Here is an 18,926-nt window from a genome sequence, read left to right as displayed (position 1 = left end):
TACTGAAGTGCCAGAGATTAGTTTCCTAGCAGAATGGATAATTATTTTAAAGGGGCCCTTATAGATGCTCAGTCTGAGATAAAAAAAAGCACTTCCCTTTATGATTTAAGCTTTGTGTAAACCTGCTTTTTCTGATTATAGCTCCTAAAATAATGAAATGTAACCCAACAACCTGAAGTTTCAATTTAGGCCCAACAAATTTGTGGATCCAGGGAGAATACAATGACCATTGAAGGTTATTTGTTTATCAACAGAAAATGCCATTGAAATATGTTTAGAGGTATATTTTTAAAAGAGTTTTTAGTTAGCCAGTTAAATTTTCACTGTTAATGTAGCAAACATGAAAAATAATACCCAGCAAACACGTAATCCAAGTAAAGTATTTGGCTCCCCGTTCATCTGGGTTTTCATAATCTAGTCCGAATCTTTCTTTTTAGAAGGCACCTTATCTTTTGATGTTTGCTGAGAAATTAAAATGAGTATATTAGAGAGCAGAGAAGGTACATGATAAGCTAGTTGCAGCTGGGCTGCTGGGAAAACCCTCCATTTAAGTCACGTGGGGGAAGTTCTTCCGTCACTCCTTCCCTCTTCGTTTTGATGCAGCCTTACCCATCGGTCACAGCGGCCCTTCCTCTCTCAACACACTGAGGGGTAATTGTGGAACTTTGGCTGCCATAAAGCTTTTCTTCGTGAAAAATAGAAGCTAAAAAGATGAGAAGTTTTCTTTAAGCAGTCCAGTTTTCTTTCCACATTAAAAACGATGTACTCATCTCATACCATAGATTTGCAGTTGCCTCCAATGGCCAACTATAGGTGGCACTAAAACAAAGCCCTTGTTGGGCTTCTGGGTGCGTGGCCAGCCGTACAGTTTTTCGATAATAAATCTTCCCTGTTTGAAAGGTAAAGATTTTCTTCCCTGTTTGAAAGGTAAATCTTTCCTGGTGTTAAGGTAAAGATTTCTAAAAATGTGTTATACTTGCCCCTATCTTAGGAAACCAAATATAAAATGCTGTCAGTTGAGGTTGAATCTGCATATTTTGGGGGAAGTGGGAGATGGTTACCTGGGTCGAGCGTGGGTTTTGGCTTCAGGGAGATGGTTTTCGGTTCTCCTTCCACCACCTCAGGTAGGTAGTTATCTCTAAACTGCATTTTTTAATGTGTGAAATAGGTATGATAATTCCTCACAGAGTTTAAAGAATTGACATGTTGTGTGTTCCATTTATATGAAAGTCCAGCACAGGTAAATCTAGAAAGCAGATTAGTGGCGGCCTAGGGCTGGGGGAGTGGGCAGGGAGAATGGTGGTAAATGGAGAGTGACTGCTAATGGGTGGGTTTCTGTGGGAAGTGATAAAAAATGTTTTAAACAGATTGTGGGGATGCTTGCACAATCCTGTGAATTAGTAAAACTGTGTATACTGTAAATGGGTGCATTTTATGAGATATGTGAATTATGTATCAAAAGATGTTTAAAAGATTAAGTGAGCTAATTAATGCACATAGGGTGTTTAACACAGCGATTAGCATGGTGAGTGAACAATGAATATTAGCTATTCTAATTACCAACTTGTTTTAGAACTTAGAGTAGTATTAAAAAGTTTTGAATATATTAGATTTACCCACCAGATATCCACCCCAACGGTGTGGTCCGAACTGCACTGACCCCTTGCAGCCAACTCTGTTTGGCGTTTTCTTGTTGCCCCTCACCTCCCAGGCCAGGTTGGTGAGCAGCATCGCCAGGGTAATGCATGCAGAGAGGGGAGCTCATTGGGAGGCCCAAGGTATTATCCCACCTCTTCTACGTTCCCAGGTTTGTTCAGGAGATTTTAGGAAAGTCTGAATAGAGGCCATTTGTGTGGAAAAGCCACTGGAAACAGCTTGGGTAGGTCCAGATGTTGGGTGGGGCAGGGCCTCAGGGAATCACCAGGGTGGGGCAAACAGCATGAGCCATATTGATAGAGACTCAGACGTGGTATCCACCTGCCTGCTCTGTGGGAGAGGGCTCAGCAAAAGAACAATGGCCTCCGCCAGCATTTCTGTCTGAGAGCAAGCTACCCCTCCAGCTGTTGCCCTGATGCCAGACTATTCAGTTTCTCCCTGTGTATTCCTGGTGCCTTTCAAGCTGCCGCCCCAGCACTGGAGCTCACAGTGAGACTGGGTCCAAGGAAGTCAATGTGTGGGCCCTTTAAGAGGAACTGCCCGAGACTCCAGCAGCTCTCTGTCTCCCTCAGCCTAAATCCCTGCTGGTTTTCACATCCAGATGTTATGGGGATTTCTCTTCTTGCACTGGGACCTTGGGCTAGGGGGCCTGTTGTGGGTCTGGAACTCCTCATTCCTCAGCGGGACCTCAGTGACCTAGATACCCTTCCTGATTTCGCCACACATGGGTGTGAGATCCTCCTGTTCCCTGCCTCCGTCCTTCCTACCAGCCTAAATATGACTTCTTTGTACCCTTAGTTGTAGGACTTCTGTTCAGCTAGATTTCTGGTGGTTCTGAATGATGGTTGTTCTGTAGTTTAGTTGTAATTTTGATGTGGTTGTGGGAGGATGTGAGTGCTGAGTTTACCTACACCACTCTTTTGACTGGATGTTAGCCTAACACAATGTATTGAATAGTCAGTCCTTTTCCACACATGTACATCAGAAAAAAATGAAATCCACACGTGTACATATAATAAATTATGTAAATAATAATTTTTAAAAGCCCCTTCAGACTTAAAATATCGTATAATTCTTTTCTACAATCCCTGAAATTCCCATGATGTTCATGCATTTGGGGAAAGTGCTGAGCAGTCCCTAAGACAACGTCAGTGTTACTTTGGTAAGCTCATTTAATAAACTGCCATTAGCCATTACTCTCCTGACCTAAATTGGTATTTCAGTTTCCCTAACTTGAGAGAGGGCAGCACGCCTCCACAGGTGCATTTTGGTTGAAAAAGCTGTTCAGATCCAGAAAAAGTCTGAGCAGAGAAGCCACAGAATAGGAATGGAGACCGTGGGCCATTGTCCACAGTGCCATCTGATCAACCCAGCACATCGTGACCAGGGGCAGAGGAACAGAAGGTGGGGACACCCCTGAGGGGACAGAGTCATTGAAAGAGGTGGGGAGATGAGATGGCACACAGAAATCCGCCTGCCTTTACTTCACTGGTTTGCCAGTGCTGAAGAGTTTTAACATTGTAACTCCAAATGATATCCTTCAGTCAGATTTGATGATGATGGTGATGATGATATGGAATCTTAGCCTCTGTTTATGTAAAGAAACTAAGAATAGCAGCTGCTTGTTAATAAGAAAAGGTCACTCTTCAAGTGTCCCATCTCTCCAGTCGATGTATGGCAGTTGGCTAGATGGTTAGAGAATATTGAATTCTCTTTGCTAATTTACTTAGAATTGCCATTGAATAAACCAGTCAGATTAAATAGAAAATTCAGGCCGGGCATAGGAGGTAGTGTTGGCTTTTCAATTAGAGAAAATATTCAGTTAAGTGGTAATAAATGAAATGGATTTTACTTTTGTGAATTATACTTTTGTGGAAGTCATTAGCTCATTTCATTATGAAAGGCAAGAGCATCAATTATAGAACTTTCTTCTTTTCCCGTCTTAATGAAGATGCGACTTTTAAGGCTCTGTTCTTAAGATTTATTCCTCCTCACAGTTATAGGAGAAAGCTACTCTTGATGGGTAAAGAGGTCAAAAACCACCGCTCGGGGATAAAATAGATTCTGGTGGAAAAAAGAAATTTCAGTAATTCCCTTTTGTTTTACTCTGTTAAAAAATGCTGGAGGATATTATAATTGAGAGTTATTTTTAGCCTCCCTTGGCGAGGACACATGCCTTTTCAACTTGATGTTGATTTTTTTATTTGGCTCAACTCTGTGTTTTGCATCTTGTACCCATAATGTCAAGAGGACTGTAGTGAGGGGGAAAAAATGGGCCCAAGCGTGAATGTAAATCGCGCATCCATCCTGCACATCATTCACAGCCCTGTTTTCCCCCTAAGGATGCGAGCCACCCTCAGAAGCCTATTAACAGCAGCGCTCCTCATGCTGTCGTTCTTCATGACTTCCCAGCAGGTGAGTGCAGAAGTAGTGAAGTGGAGGAGCCCCCAGGATCCAGGAGCAGATGGCCTCCTTCGGTTAATCTCTGAGGATGTCTTTCTTCAGTGTCTGTGCAGCAGAGTCCTAGACTGGAGAGGTCGTCTTATCAGTCACCTGCCTTCAGCAGTCATCGATTGCTCCCAGGAGTTCTAGAGAGCTTAGCCGTATACCCTTTCTTTTGAAACTCCCCATGAGAGAGAAAGCGGGTATTTCCCATATATAAGAACAAACCTAGCAGTCACAAACATTTTAATGCTTTCAAAACAGTGAGTACCAACTGTGAGATGAAAATACAGATTTTTAAAATCAAGTTTTAAATACTTTTTATATCCGAAGCTACAGATAAACTTTTGATTTATTTATAACTTTATTTATTTATTTTTAGAGAAAGGGGAAGGGAGGGAGAAAGAGGGAGAGAAACATTGATCCCTTGCCTCTCTCATGCCCCCAACTGGGGACTGGGCCTACAACCCAGGCTTGTGCTCTGACCAGTAACCAAACCTATGATCTTTCACTTTGTGGGACCACACCCAGCTCACTCAGCCACACTAGTCAGGGCTAAATGTATCTAATTTGATCTGAACCTCATTCCCTGGCTGGTATGGCTCAATGGGTTGTGTGCTGGCCTGGGAACCAGAAGATTGCCGGTTCAATTCCCAGTCAGGGCATATGCCTAGGTTGCAGGCCAGGCTCCCAGTTGGGAGCATGTGAGAGGTGACCAATTGATGTCTTTCTCACACAATGATGTTTCTCTCCCACTCTTTGTCCCTCCTTTCCCCTCTCTCTAAAAAACAAACAAACAAACAAACAAACAAATAAATTTTAAAAATAGGAAGCTCATAACAGCAATGTTTTTTAAAAAATACATTTTACGTTGATTTGATTAGTATAATTTGTTCACAGAATCTGTACAACATACTGCCTCGGTGGACAGACTAAATAATACTTCGTGCTCTGCTTTAATCAAATCTGCAACCAGAATAATTTATCATACATAATTATAATTCTATTTTGCAGAGCAAGTTGATGATTTGAATCTCACTTCTGGAGAAATTGTTTATCTTCTGGAAAAAATAGATACAGATTGGTACAGAGGGACGTGTAGAAACCAGACTGGGGTATTTCCTGCCAACTATGTCAAAGTAATCGTAAGTGGATCGTGCTTGGTTTAATTGGTCTTATGTTCTGAAAAAAGTAACCAGATGCCTAGATTCTTGAGATGTAGTTTTCGGTCTTCCATTGATTCATTTGGTGTTTAAAAAATTTGATAAATGAAGGTTTGTTCAACTTGGTTAATGGTTAATTGGTAATATATTATGGGGTATAGAACCTAATTCCTAAATGCTATCTGAAATCCTAAAGTGAAAAAACTCTTCAAGTCAACTGGTGAGTCAGCTAATCTTGGAGGGTTGGTAAGCACTTAGGAACATATGTTAATTCTTTGAAAAATTTAGTAGACAATACTGGAGAAGTACAAAATTGTCTTGGAAGAATAACCACTTTCCTATTCTTTTAAGTACATTTTACTTTTGGTTTCTTTCATTCTTTCTGTTCCATGGATTATATTTCCACCTCTTAGAAAATGAGATTTGTGGATACTAAAGTACTTTTGTTGGAGCTGGTGGTTCGTTAATGGTTTTTTACATGATAATTTAAAGTCTGATTGGGAAAAGTTATATTTAATTGTCAGATTTTTATGCACCTTCGCAGCCTGACCTGTATGGCTGAACCCAGTGGCTGTGAAACGTGGGGATAAACTCAGACTGTGTGACAACAGGACGAGTGTGACTCAGTCTCAGACGTAGCTTATTGGTGTTGGGAACTACCGATAAAAGTAGCTTATTTAAGTGGTTGAGCATTAATAGCTCTTGGGGCGGGGGAAGCAACTAATATTTCATTACAGAGACTTAGAAAACAAATATAACACACAACCTGTATTTTTCCAATATAAATGAGTTTGAGTCTCTTGAATTAAAACTGTGGGCCTTAAACATTGTCTAGTATATACATTCCCCAATTCTTGGGAAAAATCCAACCACATTCCCCAAATTAATATTAAGGATAATGTTAGTTTTAGCACGTTTCCTCATTTTTTTTCTGCCCACTGTAGCAGTACTTTAAAAGCACAATTACCTCACTGAAATCAATTACCCCGAATCTGCCACATTATTGGTTTAAGTATTATTTCTAAGCCTGTGAGTTAAAAAATTTATTGTGAAACTTTGAGCTTCTAAAATTCATCCAGAAGGGCACTGACTTATTTAATAGAGACCTCAAAGCCTTCAGTAGTTTTCAGACTGAATACATTACAGTCAAATATTTTGTTACAGCCTAGCGTCACCCAGCCTGGTAAATGAGGTACTAAGTAAAGTGTTGGCCACTTAGTAGGTGCTCACTGAGTACCAATTCCTTTTTCCCTTCCCTGTTGGCACTGATGGGGGGAAAATATTCCAGAGTTATGAAAATGGAGAGAATCCACAAGTTTGGTTAAGATGTTTTATTTTGGGCTCAGGAAAGTATTGCAGAACTCTGCCTACTCTTTGAGTAGGTGTGGCAGGGGTGCGCAGACGGCTGATGCCTAGTCCCTTCTCCAGTCCTCCCCATCTGACGTTCTTAACTTGGAGGACACGGGAAAGAGAAAACTCAGTCAGCCGTAGGGATATTAATGTGCTTATTCAAGCAAATAAGAAAATGATTGACTGGCTATTCAAAGAAGGCTGCATCATAGGAGATATATATATAGTTTTCAAAACCCAAATTCTGAATTTCTTACCTTTAGCACCTATGGTACTACTTAATCAGTTAAACACCTATCTAAACTTGTTAATTTTGATCATTATTTCCTAATTACCTAGCCTTATATTCACCTTACTAAAATCTGAAAAAAAAATGCAAGTGTTGTCTTGCTTCGTCTTCACTAGGTTGATGTTCCAGAAGGAGGAAATAGGAAAAGAGAATCAGTTTCATCTCATTGTGTTAATAAGTAAGTTTTGTTTGCATTCTTTGGTACAAAACTGCAAAGGAAGTGAGCATTTCTATCATAATACTGAGCCTAAGTACTTCAGATGCATGATTATTGATTCCCAGCGTTTCTTTTTAATTATGAGGAAAACTCATTTGAAAGTCGTAGTGGATTAAAATGCCCTTGAAAGTTGGATGTGCAGGCACAGGCTGAGCTAAGCCAGTCCTCTGTCGACGCAGAACGGAGGCGGCGAGGCGGCCTCGCTGCTCCCCGCTGCCTGGCCTCAGTTTCAGCAAAGCCCATGTTGGCATCCTGTGTATTGTATTTGGGGCTTCTGGTATTTATCTGTCAACGCATTTTTCGAAGGTTCAAAACTTTTGTCTGAAAATATGAACGCTACAAAAACTGCTGGACATTTTGTATTGTTTTGTTCTTAAGAGAAACGAGAAGAAAACGAAGGAAGAGTTAAGTTGGAGGGGTCTCCCTTTATGTCTGAAGACCTTTTCATGCATTTATCTATCCTTTTATGCATCATTGTAACTCCTCTGTGATTAAAACACAACCACAGTGCAACTTTATCTTCCAGTGAAATAAGCAACGTAATAGAATTCACTACCTGCTGAAGACTGTAAACCTGTCTTTGAATAGGTCAGACATAAGGAGATGCTCCCTGAGGACTTTAGGAAATAAATGCAAAGGTTACCACAAACAAGAAAACTTCTGATGCCACAGTAGTCAATTCTATTTCAGCTTCAGTTTTTCTCCTGTTTCTAAGCTGTGTTTAATGTGTCAGCGGGTTGAAGTTGAAGTGGGCTTTCATAGCCGTGCGTCCATTCTTAAATCTGTCTTAGATTCCGACCTAAATCACTATTTCACTGGAGCCGGTACCAACCTTTCCTCCTTAGGTGGTTACATCTCCTTGGCCTGTTGCCATTGAAATTTCCTTTCTAAAGCCTCAAATGGAAGGTTTGGTATTAAATCATGCCTTCCAGAGACACAGTTTTATGTCTGCCTTTATCTTCTTTTAAATCAAAATTACAGCTCATTTAAGGATTGTTCAATTGTAATGCTCAGAAATGAAGGCTTTTTAAAGCTAGTAAAAAGATTATTTTAAAAACAACAGTGTTAGGCATGAGATTAAGTGTGATAAGTTTCTGTTTTCTTCAAACCTTCTAGTTCTGAAGACCATTCATCTGTAGTGAGATGATTGATTCAAAATATACAGAGCATCGACTCTGCCCAGCTGATGGCCATTGCATTCTGTCACAAAAGTCTGATGTCTTGCCCTGAGGTTCTCAGGGTTAGCCCTCCTAAACTCAGGGTTCAGGCAGAGCCATGGATTTGCCATGGTCCAAGAATACAAAGACATGATGACTGGGGAGACTCCATGATGCAGCAAAAGTGATCACGAGCCATGGCAGTGTAACCTGACCACCAGCTTAGGGACTTCGATGTTGTCTCTGCAACATTGCCTTTAGCCTTCCTGAGCGAACACAGGTTCATATCTAAAAAGTAAGGCCTGTCATTTAGAAATGTAGCTTCTTTTTTCTCATGGAAAAGTTTAAATTATGCCTAGTATACCTTGTCTCATAATAAACACAGACTATTTATTGAAAGACAGAATGAAAGAAGGCTTTAAAGCATTTTAGAAATCAGTACTCTCTTGTTTAACCCATAAATGTAATCTCTATTCAGAGGTCCAAGATGTGTTGCTCGGTTTGAGTATATTGGAGACCAGAAGGATGAGTTAAGTTTCTCGGAGGGAGAAATTATTATTCTTAAAGAGTATGTGAGTGAAGAATGGGCCAGAGGAGAGCTTCGAGACAGAACCGGGATCTTCCCCCTGAACTTCGTGGAACTCCTTGAGGACCGCCCCACCTCTGGTACAGATGTTCTCAGTAAGTGCAGAGAACATTGTTTTTGATTGTGTTCTGTCCTAATTCAGATAAACCAAATAATAATATAACACTTAAACTGCATAGTAATCCATATCGCCTTATTATAAAAGGTATTTTTGAACGGTCACTTGTGTGGCATAGTTACTACTGTGGTAATCTCTCAGAGACCTGGTGTGGGTGTTTTAGGTAGTTAGCAATAGCTTGATATCAGAAATGGCCGATGAAGAATCATAGACTTTGAACAGAGATGGGCTGTACAGTACAATTAACTGTGTCCTCCTCCACTTTACGGTGAAGGAAAAGGGCCCAGAGAGGGCGGTGCTGGGTCAGAGTTAGAGGGGCAGACTCTTCAGTCTCTCCTGCAGTTTTTCTCCGATGCTATACGGTCTTTCGATCTGAAGTTTTGACTTTTTTTTAAATGCAGGCACAAAGGTACCACAGAAGATCAGAAAAGAAGATTCTGGAGCAGATTGTCAGGTAGGCTGCTTAAATAGTCAACTGTAAGGAAAGCCAGGTTTCAACTCTGGGAGGAATATTAAAATCGTAATTATCAAGAGACACTGTTATGAAGTCATTTTTCAATTCATATAGTAAATGTTGGAAATGAATACAGGGGTGAGCAAATATAGGTTTACAGTTGTGAGTACGTGAAAACAGTTTATTCTTGTATTATTTATTAATTAGTGTATTATTTACTTGTATTACAACTGTAAACCTAAGTATATCCCTGTACTTAGAGGGTTAATAACTTTATTGCATCTAGAGCTCATATAATTAGATTAGAAAGACAAACAAACCCTGATAGAAAACAAGGAAAGAGACGTGACTGCAAAATAAAAGAGATAAAGAGATAGTGTAAGTGGCTGATATTAAAAAAATATTTAACCTTAGTAGTCATCAAAATGCCTTGTAAAGCAACAATAAAATGTCGTTTAACCTAATCTAATTAACAAATATTCAGTGCAACTCAACACTAAACAAGTAATTATATGAGTGTTAAAAACTAGAAAGTACAAATGATTTTTTTTTAACCCTACAAGTAGGGTAGAAAAAAAGGTTTAAGCCACAGACATAGTCATGTTATTATATAATAGGGAAAAATGGAAAACACCTAAATATGATCACTATTGGTAGAAACTTCTGAGGCCGTGAAAAACTAGACTTATAAAATAAATGTAATGGGAATAAAATGTTATAGGAAATTGAATATACAGCATTAAAAGACTAGAAGTAAATGTATTTAAATTGTTAATATTCAGTTTGTAAGCTCAGTTAGAGTGTCATCCTAACACGTCAGGATTGTGGGTTCAATCCCCATAAGGGCACATACAAGAATCAACCAGTGAATGCACAAATAAAACCAATTACAAGAATGTGGGTGACTTCCAGTGTTTTTTGTGATGTGTTAAGTGTGAGGCCTGATGGGATCATTGTTTGCCAGAGTGTCACTGGTAATTGGACTGTGTGTCTCTCAGTTCTTTCGTCCCCACCTACGGATGAGGTCAAAGAGGAGAGAAAGTGACAGAAGTCTCCTGAAGGGAATGCGCACCTGGTTGCCTACATTTTGGGGGAGTGACGAGTGCCAAGAGATGTAGGGTTGGCTGTGGTACTGCAGGAGCGAGAGGGCCCAGGTTAGGGGGTTTGTTTGCATGTTTTTTCCTTTGTTTTATAAGCCATCAGTTGTCGAGAACTTAGTTGTGCCCGGCACTGTGCTCAGTGTTCTACGTGAGTCCTGATTTAATCCCCACGGCAACACTAAGGCGAAGCTGAAGCCCAGAGAAAGGAAGCATCCTGCCCGGTGTCGCTCAGAAGAGGCGGAGCGGGGTCTGGAGCTCAGGCCTTCTCTTCTCCCTGCTTGGGCTTCTTAACAGAGGGCTCCCCTCCCGACAGAGATGCCCCTTCACGGGCAGAGCCTCCCTCTAGTGCATTTGGGGTAATGCACAGCCTCCCTCTAATGCTCCCTCTTGTCGGCGCAATCCGTCGGCTAGCCCAGAACGCTCAGGTGGTTATTCTGCCAGCCCGGGGGCTCACTGTGCCTCGTAAAATCCGAAGTGTGAGTGAATGAAGTCCAACGTCATGGAATCTGGTAGCTTCTGAATCAAGTAAAGACCAACTGCCCATTCTGATCCTTCACAATTTAGAAGAATTTCACTGGAAATGATATGCCTTACTAGAATTTTTCATAGTGTCATAAATACTATACATAAATATTGTATGCTTTTACCTAATTGTTAACATATAACTAATGTCATTGTTCCTAATTAGAAAAAAGTTTTTTTTAACATATATATTTTTTTAAGACTTATTTATTTATTAAAGAGATGGGAAGGGAGGGAAGAGGACAGGGAAGGAAGCAGTGTGTGAGAGAAACACTGATCGGTTGCCTCTCAAATGTCCCCAGCCAGTGACCTGATGAGCAACCCAGGCATGTGCCCTGACTGGGAATCGAATTGGTGACCTTTCAGTTTGCAGACTGATGCCCAACCCACTGAGCCACACAGGTCAGGGCTAGAAAAAAAGTTTTTGCTTAAGTATCATATATCCTTAAGAGCAGAAAACCTACACATTGTTTTACATCATAAAAAATTATCATATTTGATGATAAAAAGTTATTGGAAATTTTTACTTCTGAATATTGATAGCAATATAAATTGTTGGATGATTTTAAGAAGGCTTTGGGCTGTGAAATCTTACGACCCCTTATTTAGCTTTTTTCCCACCATTTTTTAAGCTTTGTAGAAATGAATTTCAAATAAAATCTCACATTTCTTATCGAACTTCTGACTTGTGACAGGGTAACGGTCTTTCTGGAGAATGGTGTGAAGCTCTTTACAGTTTCACGGCGGAGACCAGTGACGACTTACCCTTCAGGCGGGGAGACCGGATCCTGATCCTCGAGCATCTGGACCGCGACTGGTACAAGGGCAGGCTGCGTGACAGGGAGGGGATCTTCCCAGCAGTCTTCGTGCGGCCCTGCCCCAGTGCCACGACAGCAGGTGACTCCTGCCCTCTGACGGGAGCCCCGAGCTTCCACACCGATGCATACTTCTTTTCCCTCTGTCCATGCTTGGTTTAAATTGTTCGCCTACATTTCAAAGGGTGGATACATCAAGTTTTGTAGACTCTCTTCTTTATACTCGTATACTTTGTTAAGAGTTACAGGAAAGAAAGATAAAAGTGTCTTCACTTGGTAATGGCCAATTTTGTCTACTAAATATATTTTCTCTAATTTTTTTTCCTGCTTAAAAAACATCCTTAACATTTTTGCAAGTTAAATAAATTCAAAATTAATTGAAAGTATTCTGTCCTGGGAGGGGATAAGGAGGATATAAAGGAACTAAATGGAAAAAATAACAAAGAAAAGAAAGAAATATTCTGTCCTGGGAATGACAGGAGGGCTTCATAAGATGTTTGTGTTTCAGTCCTGTGTCTTTCTATTTTTTCGTGTGTTTTCACAGCTGAGACAAAAAGCATGTCTCCTTTAGCACTGAAGGCCGGGAGGAAGGCCAAAGCCTTGTATGATTTCCATGGGGAGAATGAAGATGAGCTTTCCTTCAAGGTAAGAACGTGGCTTTGGTTTGGTTTGGTTTGGTTTGGTACCTGTATTTAGCAGCTATAAATTATGAAATGTTTTTCACTGAGAGGTGAAACATGTAGGTGGCTTATTGACCATTTGCTAGGAATGAACAGGTCCCATACCCTAAATCTAAAGAACAGGATTAGAGACAGTAGGGCAGGTATAAATTATCAGCAAGGTGTTCAGGTACACAAAGAAAACCTCATTGGCTCGATAGCGCCACAATCCCCAAACCAATTCCTGATGCCTAGGTCTTGTAACATCAGATCTCAGTAATATTGGAGTTTTCACTTGTAGCCCTAGTAAAGGATGATTTTCCACATGGTCCTTGTAGCCTGCTGTTGTCATGTCTGCGAAATCAATGGAGAAATCAGTTGGTACCTACTGCAGACGCTGTAGGTACCAACTGTAGGCCTCATAAGACGCTGAAGTCTTCTTCAGAAAAACACTGACTGGGAAGTCATCCCAAAAGTTTAAGCTACTTAATCTGTCTTCATCAAAAAGTGCCCCCCCCCCCCCCCTTTTTTTTTTTTTTTTTTTCAGTAAAAACAAAATATTTTCATGATCCTGTTTCCCCAGTCTATAGTTGGACCGTAGTCAGAGGAAAGCCCCCTTGGTAGTACTTTGGGACTGGGCCAGAGCAAGGAAGGTAGGTTAGGTCATCATTGCTCTCAGAAGAGCCTGTGTCAGACAGCGGTAAATTCTCCATCATTGGACATGCTCAGTCAGAGCCAAGATGCCATAAGAATGAAAGCATCAAGGAATGACAGGACAAGATGAGTCTTAAAACAGTGGGAGCCCAAACAAGGTTTCTACAACCTGCCCGTCTACAACAAAATAAGGAAGCCGGGGCAGTCCTGGGTGTGTGCAGGCTGGGCAGTGCCAGGGTCAGAGGGGCGTGCTGAAGTAATGTCCATTACAAGGCTGCCAGCTTTCCTCCTTTGTGATGGGCTTTTCCTTTCTTCCAAGAATTTCTTTTATCTTTTTCATATTAAAGTGTAATTTCTATTACAAAATGCTGTTAGTAAATGATAGATTTTCCTATGCAAAATTATAAATTGGTAATCCTGTATCTCTTTCCTACCCCTTCCTCCCTCCCTCCCTCCCTCCCTCCCTCCCTCCCTCCCTCCCTCCCTCCCTCCCTCCCTCCCTCCCTCCCTTCCTTCCTTCCTTCCTTCCTTCCTTCCTTCCTTCCTTCCTTTTTTTCTAAAATTTCTTGGTTCTTAAAATCCAGGTATTTGGAAACTGTTGCCCCAGTCCTTTTTAGTCTTTACAGTCAGTAGCTCATAATTTATTCTTTTTATTTTTATATAGAGTGTTTGCTTATAAGTAACAACTCACATTATCTTTTAGAAAATTAGGTGGTCATCATTTTACAAATGGCTAACTGTGAGCAAGATATAGTTCTAGAGCTTTTAGGTAATGGGTTCTTTACTGCCTTCAGTGTCGCTGATCACTAATATTTTATTAAATACGCACAGAATATTAGTAGATAAAACTTTTTTATTGTTCTAGCTGTCAGAAAACTGACATACCATGTACGTGTGGAACAGAGCTAAGGGAAATAGTTCAGTCAGCCATTACGCTATAATTTAGGAACCAGACGGAACTTATTTATAACAGAAACTTTGAATAGCCAGAAGTTTTACAGACTTTAGCAAAGTAAATCCATGACATTCGATAGTAAGCATTTTTCTTGCTCATTTTCCATAAAGAAAGGCCTTAAATCAAATCATTTTTCCAAAAGGCTGTGTACCAGGGCTGAAATAAATTCATTCAGCCTGATAAAGATATTTTTTAAAGTAGCCAGGGTAGTTTTGGACCATTATAGGATCTTAAACCCAGATTCTGAGAAATAGTTAGAAACAATAAAGAACAAAATAGTTTCAGGAGATAATTTCAAAAGTCATATCATCTGTTAGGCAGTTATAATTCACACATAAATAGATACACAGTCCCTTGAACTGTCTGGATGAGGACAAACCAGTGTGTTCTGAGTCAGGGTGAAGCTCTTTCAGACAGAATGCAGATTTGATGAGGCCAGGGAGGATGGAATAAAGCAAATGGTAGAGAATACCATTATGTGGAAGAATAAATGTGCAGTACAAAATGCTCAAGGTAATTCGAGAAGGCAGTTACAGTAAAAGCCTTTCTCACTGAAGAGGTCTGCTAGAACACGTGATGGCCGTGTGTTCCAATGGTTAGCCACATGGGCCCAGAAATCACACTGGGTTGGGATCCTGTCTCTGCACACTGCTACACATGCAACACTGAGCAGATTTTTTGGTCTCTCTGAGCTTAAATTTCCTTTTCTTTAAAGTAAGGAAATCTGTACAAATATCTCTCTAAAGTGGGGATCATAATAGCATCTACTTTTAGGACTGCAGTGTTGTTTACATGAGTTAAGACCTAAAGGTCCATAAAATGGGACAAGGCATACAGTAAGCACGCGGCTCACTCATTGCCAGCTCTTTGCTTAAATGTCCCTTCCAGTGGGGCCTTCCCCGGCTGCCCTAGTGAGGTGGCCACCAAGCCCACACCTTCCTCCTCTGCCGGTTTGTTTGTTTGTCTCCCCACCCCAGAATGGGCCCTTCAGTCATTGCTGTTCAGAACAACAGCGTCTGGGACGTAGCAGGTGCTCAAGAAATTGTTGTGAGATGGGGTGGGGGGAGTGTGTGTGTGTGTGTGTGTGTATACATATACATACATATATATGATAGATGGCATTATTTATGTATATATACACACACATACATGGTAGCCGTCATTATTTATTTAAGAAGAATTTACATTAGAAATGAATTGGGGGGCACAAAACACAAGCAGGAAAATGAAAGTGCAACAGGGGTGACACTGGCAACAAAATGGCTCTGAGGGGAAAGGTGCACAAATGGCATCGTTGGGTGCAGGTTATCTTTGGGGTGTATCATGTGATCCTCTCCACAGAGCATGAGAAACAAGTTAAACTAAGAGAAGACTATTCAGGCCTCTCCAGACGGGCTGCCCACCATGTTTATACTCGACAGAAACTAACAGTTATTTCCAATTCTGGCTTCTTACAGGCTGGAGATATAATAACAGAGCTGGAATCTGTAGATGATGACTGGATGAGTGGAGAACTAATGGGAAAATCTGGAATATTTCCCAAAAACTATGTTCAGGTTTTACAAGTCAGCTGAAGGTGAAGCTTGACTGTTCCTTAGCACAAGAACTCACTTGAACTATCACTTTGACTATCAGATGCGGTGTTTTGTTGTCTGTTTTTGTTTTTGCACTATTTTTTTAAACTGAAAGAAGTATCTATGCTGTATATGGTACAGTAGAATTTTCTGAAAGCAGAGATTTTGTAGTTAGCTTTCACTCAGAGTAGAAACATGCATGTGAAAACCCACGAGAAAGCGTTCTACCGAGGAAAACATCTTGCTTGTAAGCAAGATTAGCAAGGCAGACGAACACTTCCCCCAGGAAAGTGCCCGGTGACATACTGCACAGGGAGGCTTACAAGCAAAAGTTGCGTTTGGACATCTGTTTTCATCAGCAAGAGTCAATTAACCATGCTTCTTTATTTTTTTACTTTCGTTTAAAAACAGGACATTTGATACATTTCATTTCTGATATTCAAATTGGTTCTAACAGCTTGAGTGCATTCTCCTTATTTACCAGGGCAAATCCTTGTTTGAGAAGCAGGTAGTTTATTCACTAGTTGGAGCCTTTGTAAGAATGTGGTGAGTCAGCTCATAGTCACCAAATGCTACTTGTGTTAGTAAGTGTTTCCCCCTTTGTCCAAGGATTTCAAGGGGGTTAAAATTCGATGCATCTTAGTCAAAAGAACCAAAACCGTCCCGAGATACCTTGCTAATATGACTAACCCTTCTACGTACCTGCCCTACTTACTTCTTTCCTCCATTTATACTTTATGTTAACAGAGTTGTTATAAAGCACATTTTCTGATTCTGCAATCATTCTTTTGACAATTACTGGTACCCAAAGAAAAATTCATTTTCTTTGTGTTACCCCAGTAATACAGAAAAGCTGTGTCTTGTTATAGTGGTACATTATGAATCACATACATCTCAGAACACAGAGCAACTGTCAAGATGGAAAACAGTGCCAAGCCCCCACAGCTCATTTCTTCCCAATATAATCAGAATGAAAAACAATTTGAGAAGACTAAAGGCTAATATTCTTTTGATTTTTCCCAGCTCATCCCTATATTAAATAAAAAAACACACGTCCCTGCTGTATCCATTGTTATGCATACCAGGCATAAGAAAAAAGTGGTTCTTTTAGGACTAAATCAATTACAGTTTATGGGCTAAAGCCAAATAGGTTGAAGACAATCTTCCAAACAGAATTTCACTGGAAATGTACAACTTTTTCCCAACAATGTTCATGGCTTTCTTCTATTTTTCAGAAGAGTTTCATAAACGGGGCCACTTTTTAGTATTTGTTACTGTTTCTCGTTGTCCAAGAGGTAGGCAGACAACGGTCAAACCATTATGTGAATACGAGTGCGGGGAGTTATTTACTTCATCTTTTTTTTTTTTTTAAATTTATCTTTGGTTGAAAGTCATCTCCCAGCTATATGGTTATAATTGATAACAGGGCTGTTTTCCCTATAGGTTTTCGGTAAAGAAGACAATATAAAGAAAACTCTTGTCAAATTTTACTCAATTTCATAAGAAATGGATGACTTAAAGCCCTATCCCAATTAAATTCCCATTTGCAGCAAGTCGTATAATAGGAAGTAGGGTGTGTGTCTGGAATAGGACATGATGTATATTTCTTTGCCTGTGTAATCTTAACATATTAAAGATCATGAAAACTTAGCTTTATTGGAGAAAAATATCCTCTTAAATTTTAGCCTTCTGTCAGCAGAATGATAAGTGCAATACTTGTACATCTATTTGACATTATAATAAACTGAACTGAACTTCTCAGTCCTCTTCTCATACCAGACTGAATTTTTTGAGGATGGAAATGGTATCTTTTAACTCCAGCCCTTTGCTCCGTATAGCCTCAGTAAAGGTTGGTTGCATGGATGGATGGATGACTTACATATATGTCTTGGGTCCACTGAGATCTAGTAGCTTTCTTCTTTAATTTGTTGACAGAAGTCTTTATTGAAACAGAATTTGAAGTTTTTATGTCATTTCACTTTATCATGCTACATTTTTTGGTTGTCATTTATTACCTACTCACTGATAAGACAAAATGTAGCTCAGTATGGGTTTTCATAGGGACTTTCCTGTTTTGTGTGTTGACTGAGCATACTTTTTAGAGTCTGTGAATTTTATAGGGTAAAAATTGGAATGTATCTTTTCAGGAGTTTTAGGAGAAAGCCTGGATTGTTCAGCCAAACCTCCTCAAAGTAGAATCTCCTAATCCTTTTTTTCTTTGTTTTAACTGAAACTAGATTAAGTCAGTATATTATTCTTACCCTTTTGATTACCCCCTTTGAACACTAAAAAACAGCAAGATTTCATTAAAAGATGATCATGTTTACATGGTTGGAGGGATAACAATATATTTTTCATTGTGCTCATGGAAAACACAGGTTTTGAATACAGTCTGAAACATTCCAAATGATATATCAGTGCATTTCTCAAAATGTGTTGTTAAAACTGATATTTATAATATATACATCCTTTTTCAAAGGGTTTTTAATACAGATATTCTTAACAATAATTGCTTAGTTTTTATTCAGTTTCTTAAGTTTAGGTAAATATACCTAGGGAAATACTGATGAATAATATATGGATGTATTATAAGAAGATATTTGTTATAATCATTAATGGTTTATTCCTTTTAATTAATGTCAAATGCATATGGGCCATACATATGACTCATAATTCAATGCCATTTCGAATGCCACTGAATGAACTCTTAACAGTGAAATTTTCCAGAACTAACAGGAAATCATTTTCTAACCTAAGCTTTTTTACTTCACTGTTATCATAGAGGGGAGAAAAAAAAAATACAAAGCCTATCTCAGAACAACAGCACCATCTAGGGGCCTCTCACCTAATGGCAAGTTCATCCTGTTACAGCCACAGAGGAGTCTGCAGACCACAGCTTGACCTGCAGAAGTTAAATGATTTGCCTAAGGCCATACAGGTATGGCAGAACCTAAAGCAAAACCTAGTTCTACTGATTCCCAATTCAGCAGTTTTTCCATCTGTTGTGCTGAAGTGGTACATTGCTCTAGCAGTTAAACAAATATACTTGATCTGTTTTATTGGCCTGTATAAGTTGTAACTTCTTACATATGATAGAAATAGAACAAGTTACAATGAATAAATTAAAGCCTTGAATTTCTTCCAAGAACAAGCCTATTCAGCTTCTCAGTTTTATGTAGACAGTTTATATTGATGTTACCTAGAAACTCAAATAT

General features: G+C 39.7%; 1 protein-coding gene across 6 annotated transcripts in view; it reads left to right on the top strand.

Moving 5' to 3' along the window:
* Positions 1-18,125, top strand: part of SH3D19 (SH3 domain containing 19) — a 145,153-nt gene extending 127,028 nt beyond the window's left edge. For all 6 annotated transcript variants that reach the window (XM_037141427.2, XM_053658209.1, XM_037141426.2 and 3 more), the window contains 8 exons: positions 3,999-4,071; positions 5,113-5,243; positions 7,017-7,078; positions 8,753-8,955; positions 9,380-9,432; positions 11,750-11,951; positions 12,414-12,514; positions 15,595-18,125. In XM_037141427.2, coding sequence (XP_036997322.2) covers positions 3,999-4,071; positions 5,113-5,243; positions 7,017-7,078; positions 8,753-8,955; positions 9,380-9,432; positions 11,750-11,951; positions 12,414-12,514; positions 15,595-15,711 — 942 coding nt within the window. In that variant the 3' untranslated portion in view covers positions 15,712-18,125. The remainder of the gene's footprint in view (positions 1-3,998; positions 4,072-5,112; positions 5,244-7,016; positions 7,079-8,752; positions 8,956-9,379; positions 9,433-11,749; positions 11,952-12,413; positions 12,515-15,594) is intronic.
* Positions 18,126-18,926: the final 801 nt, after the last annotated feature.

Source organism: Artibeus jamaicensis, unplaced genomic scaffold (genome assembly GCF_021234435.1).
Source record: "Artibeus jamaicensis isolate MK-2021 breed Jamaican fruit bat unplaced genomic scaffold, CSHL_Jam_final scaffold_537, whole genome shotgun sequence".
Classification (NCBI taxonomy): Eukaryota; Metazoa; Chordata; class Mammalia; order Chiroptera; family Phyllostomidae; genus Artibeus; species Artibeus jamaicensis.
Note: the sequence above shows the minus strand (reverse complement) of the source record. Positions and strands in the feature narration are given on the sequence as shown.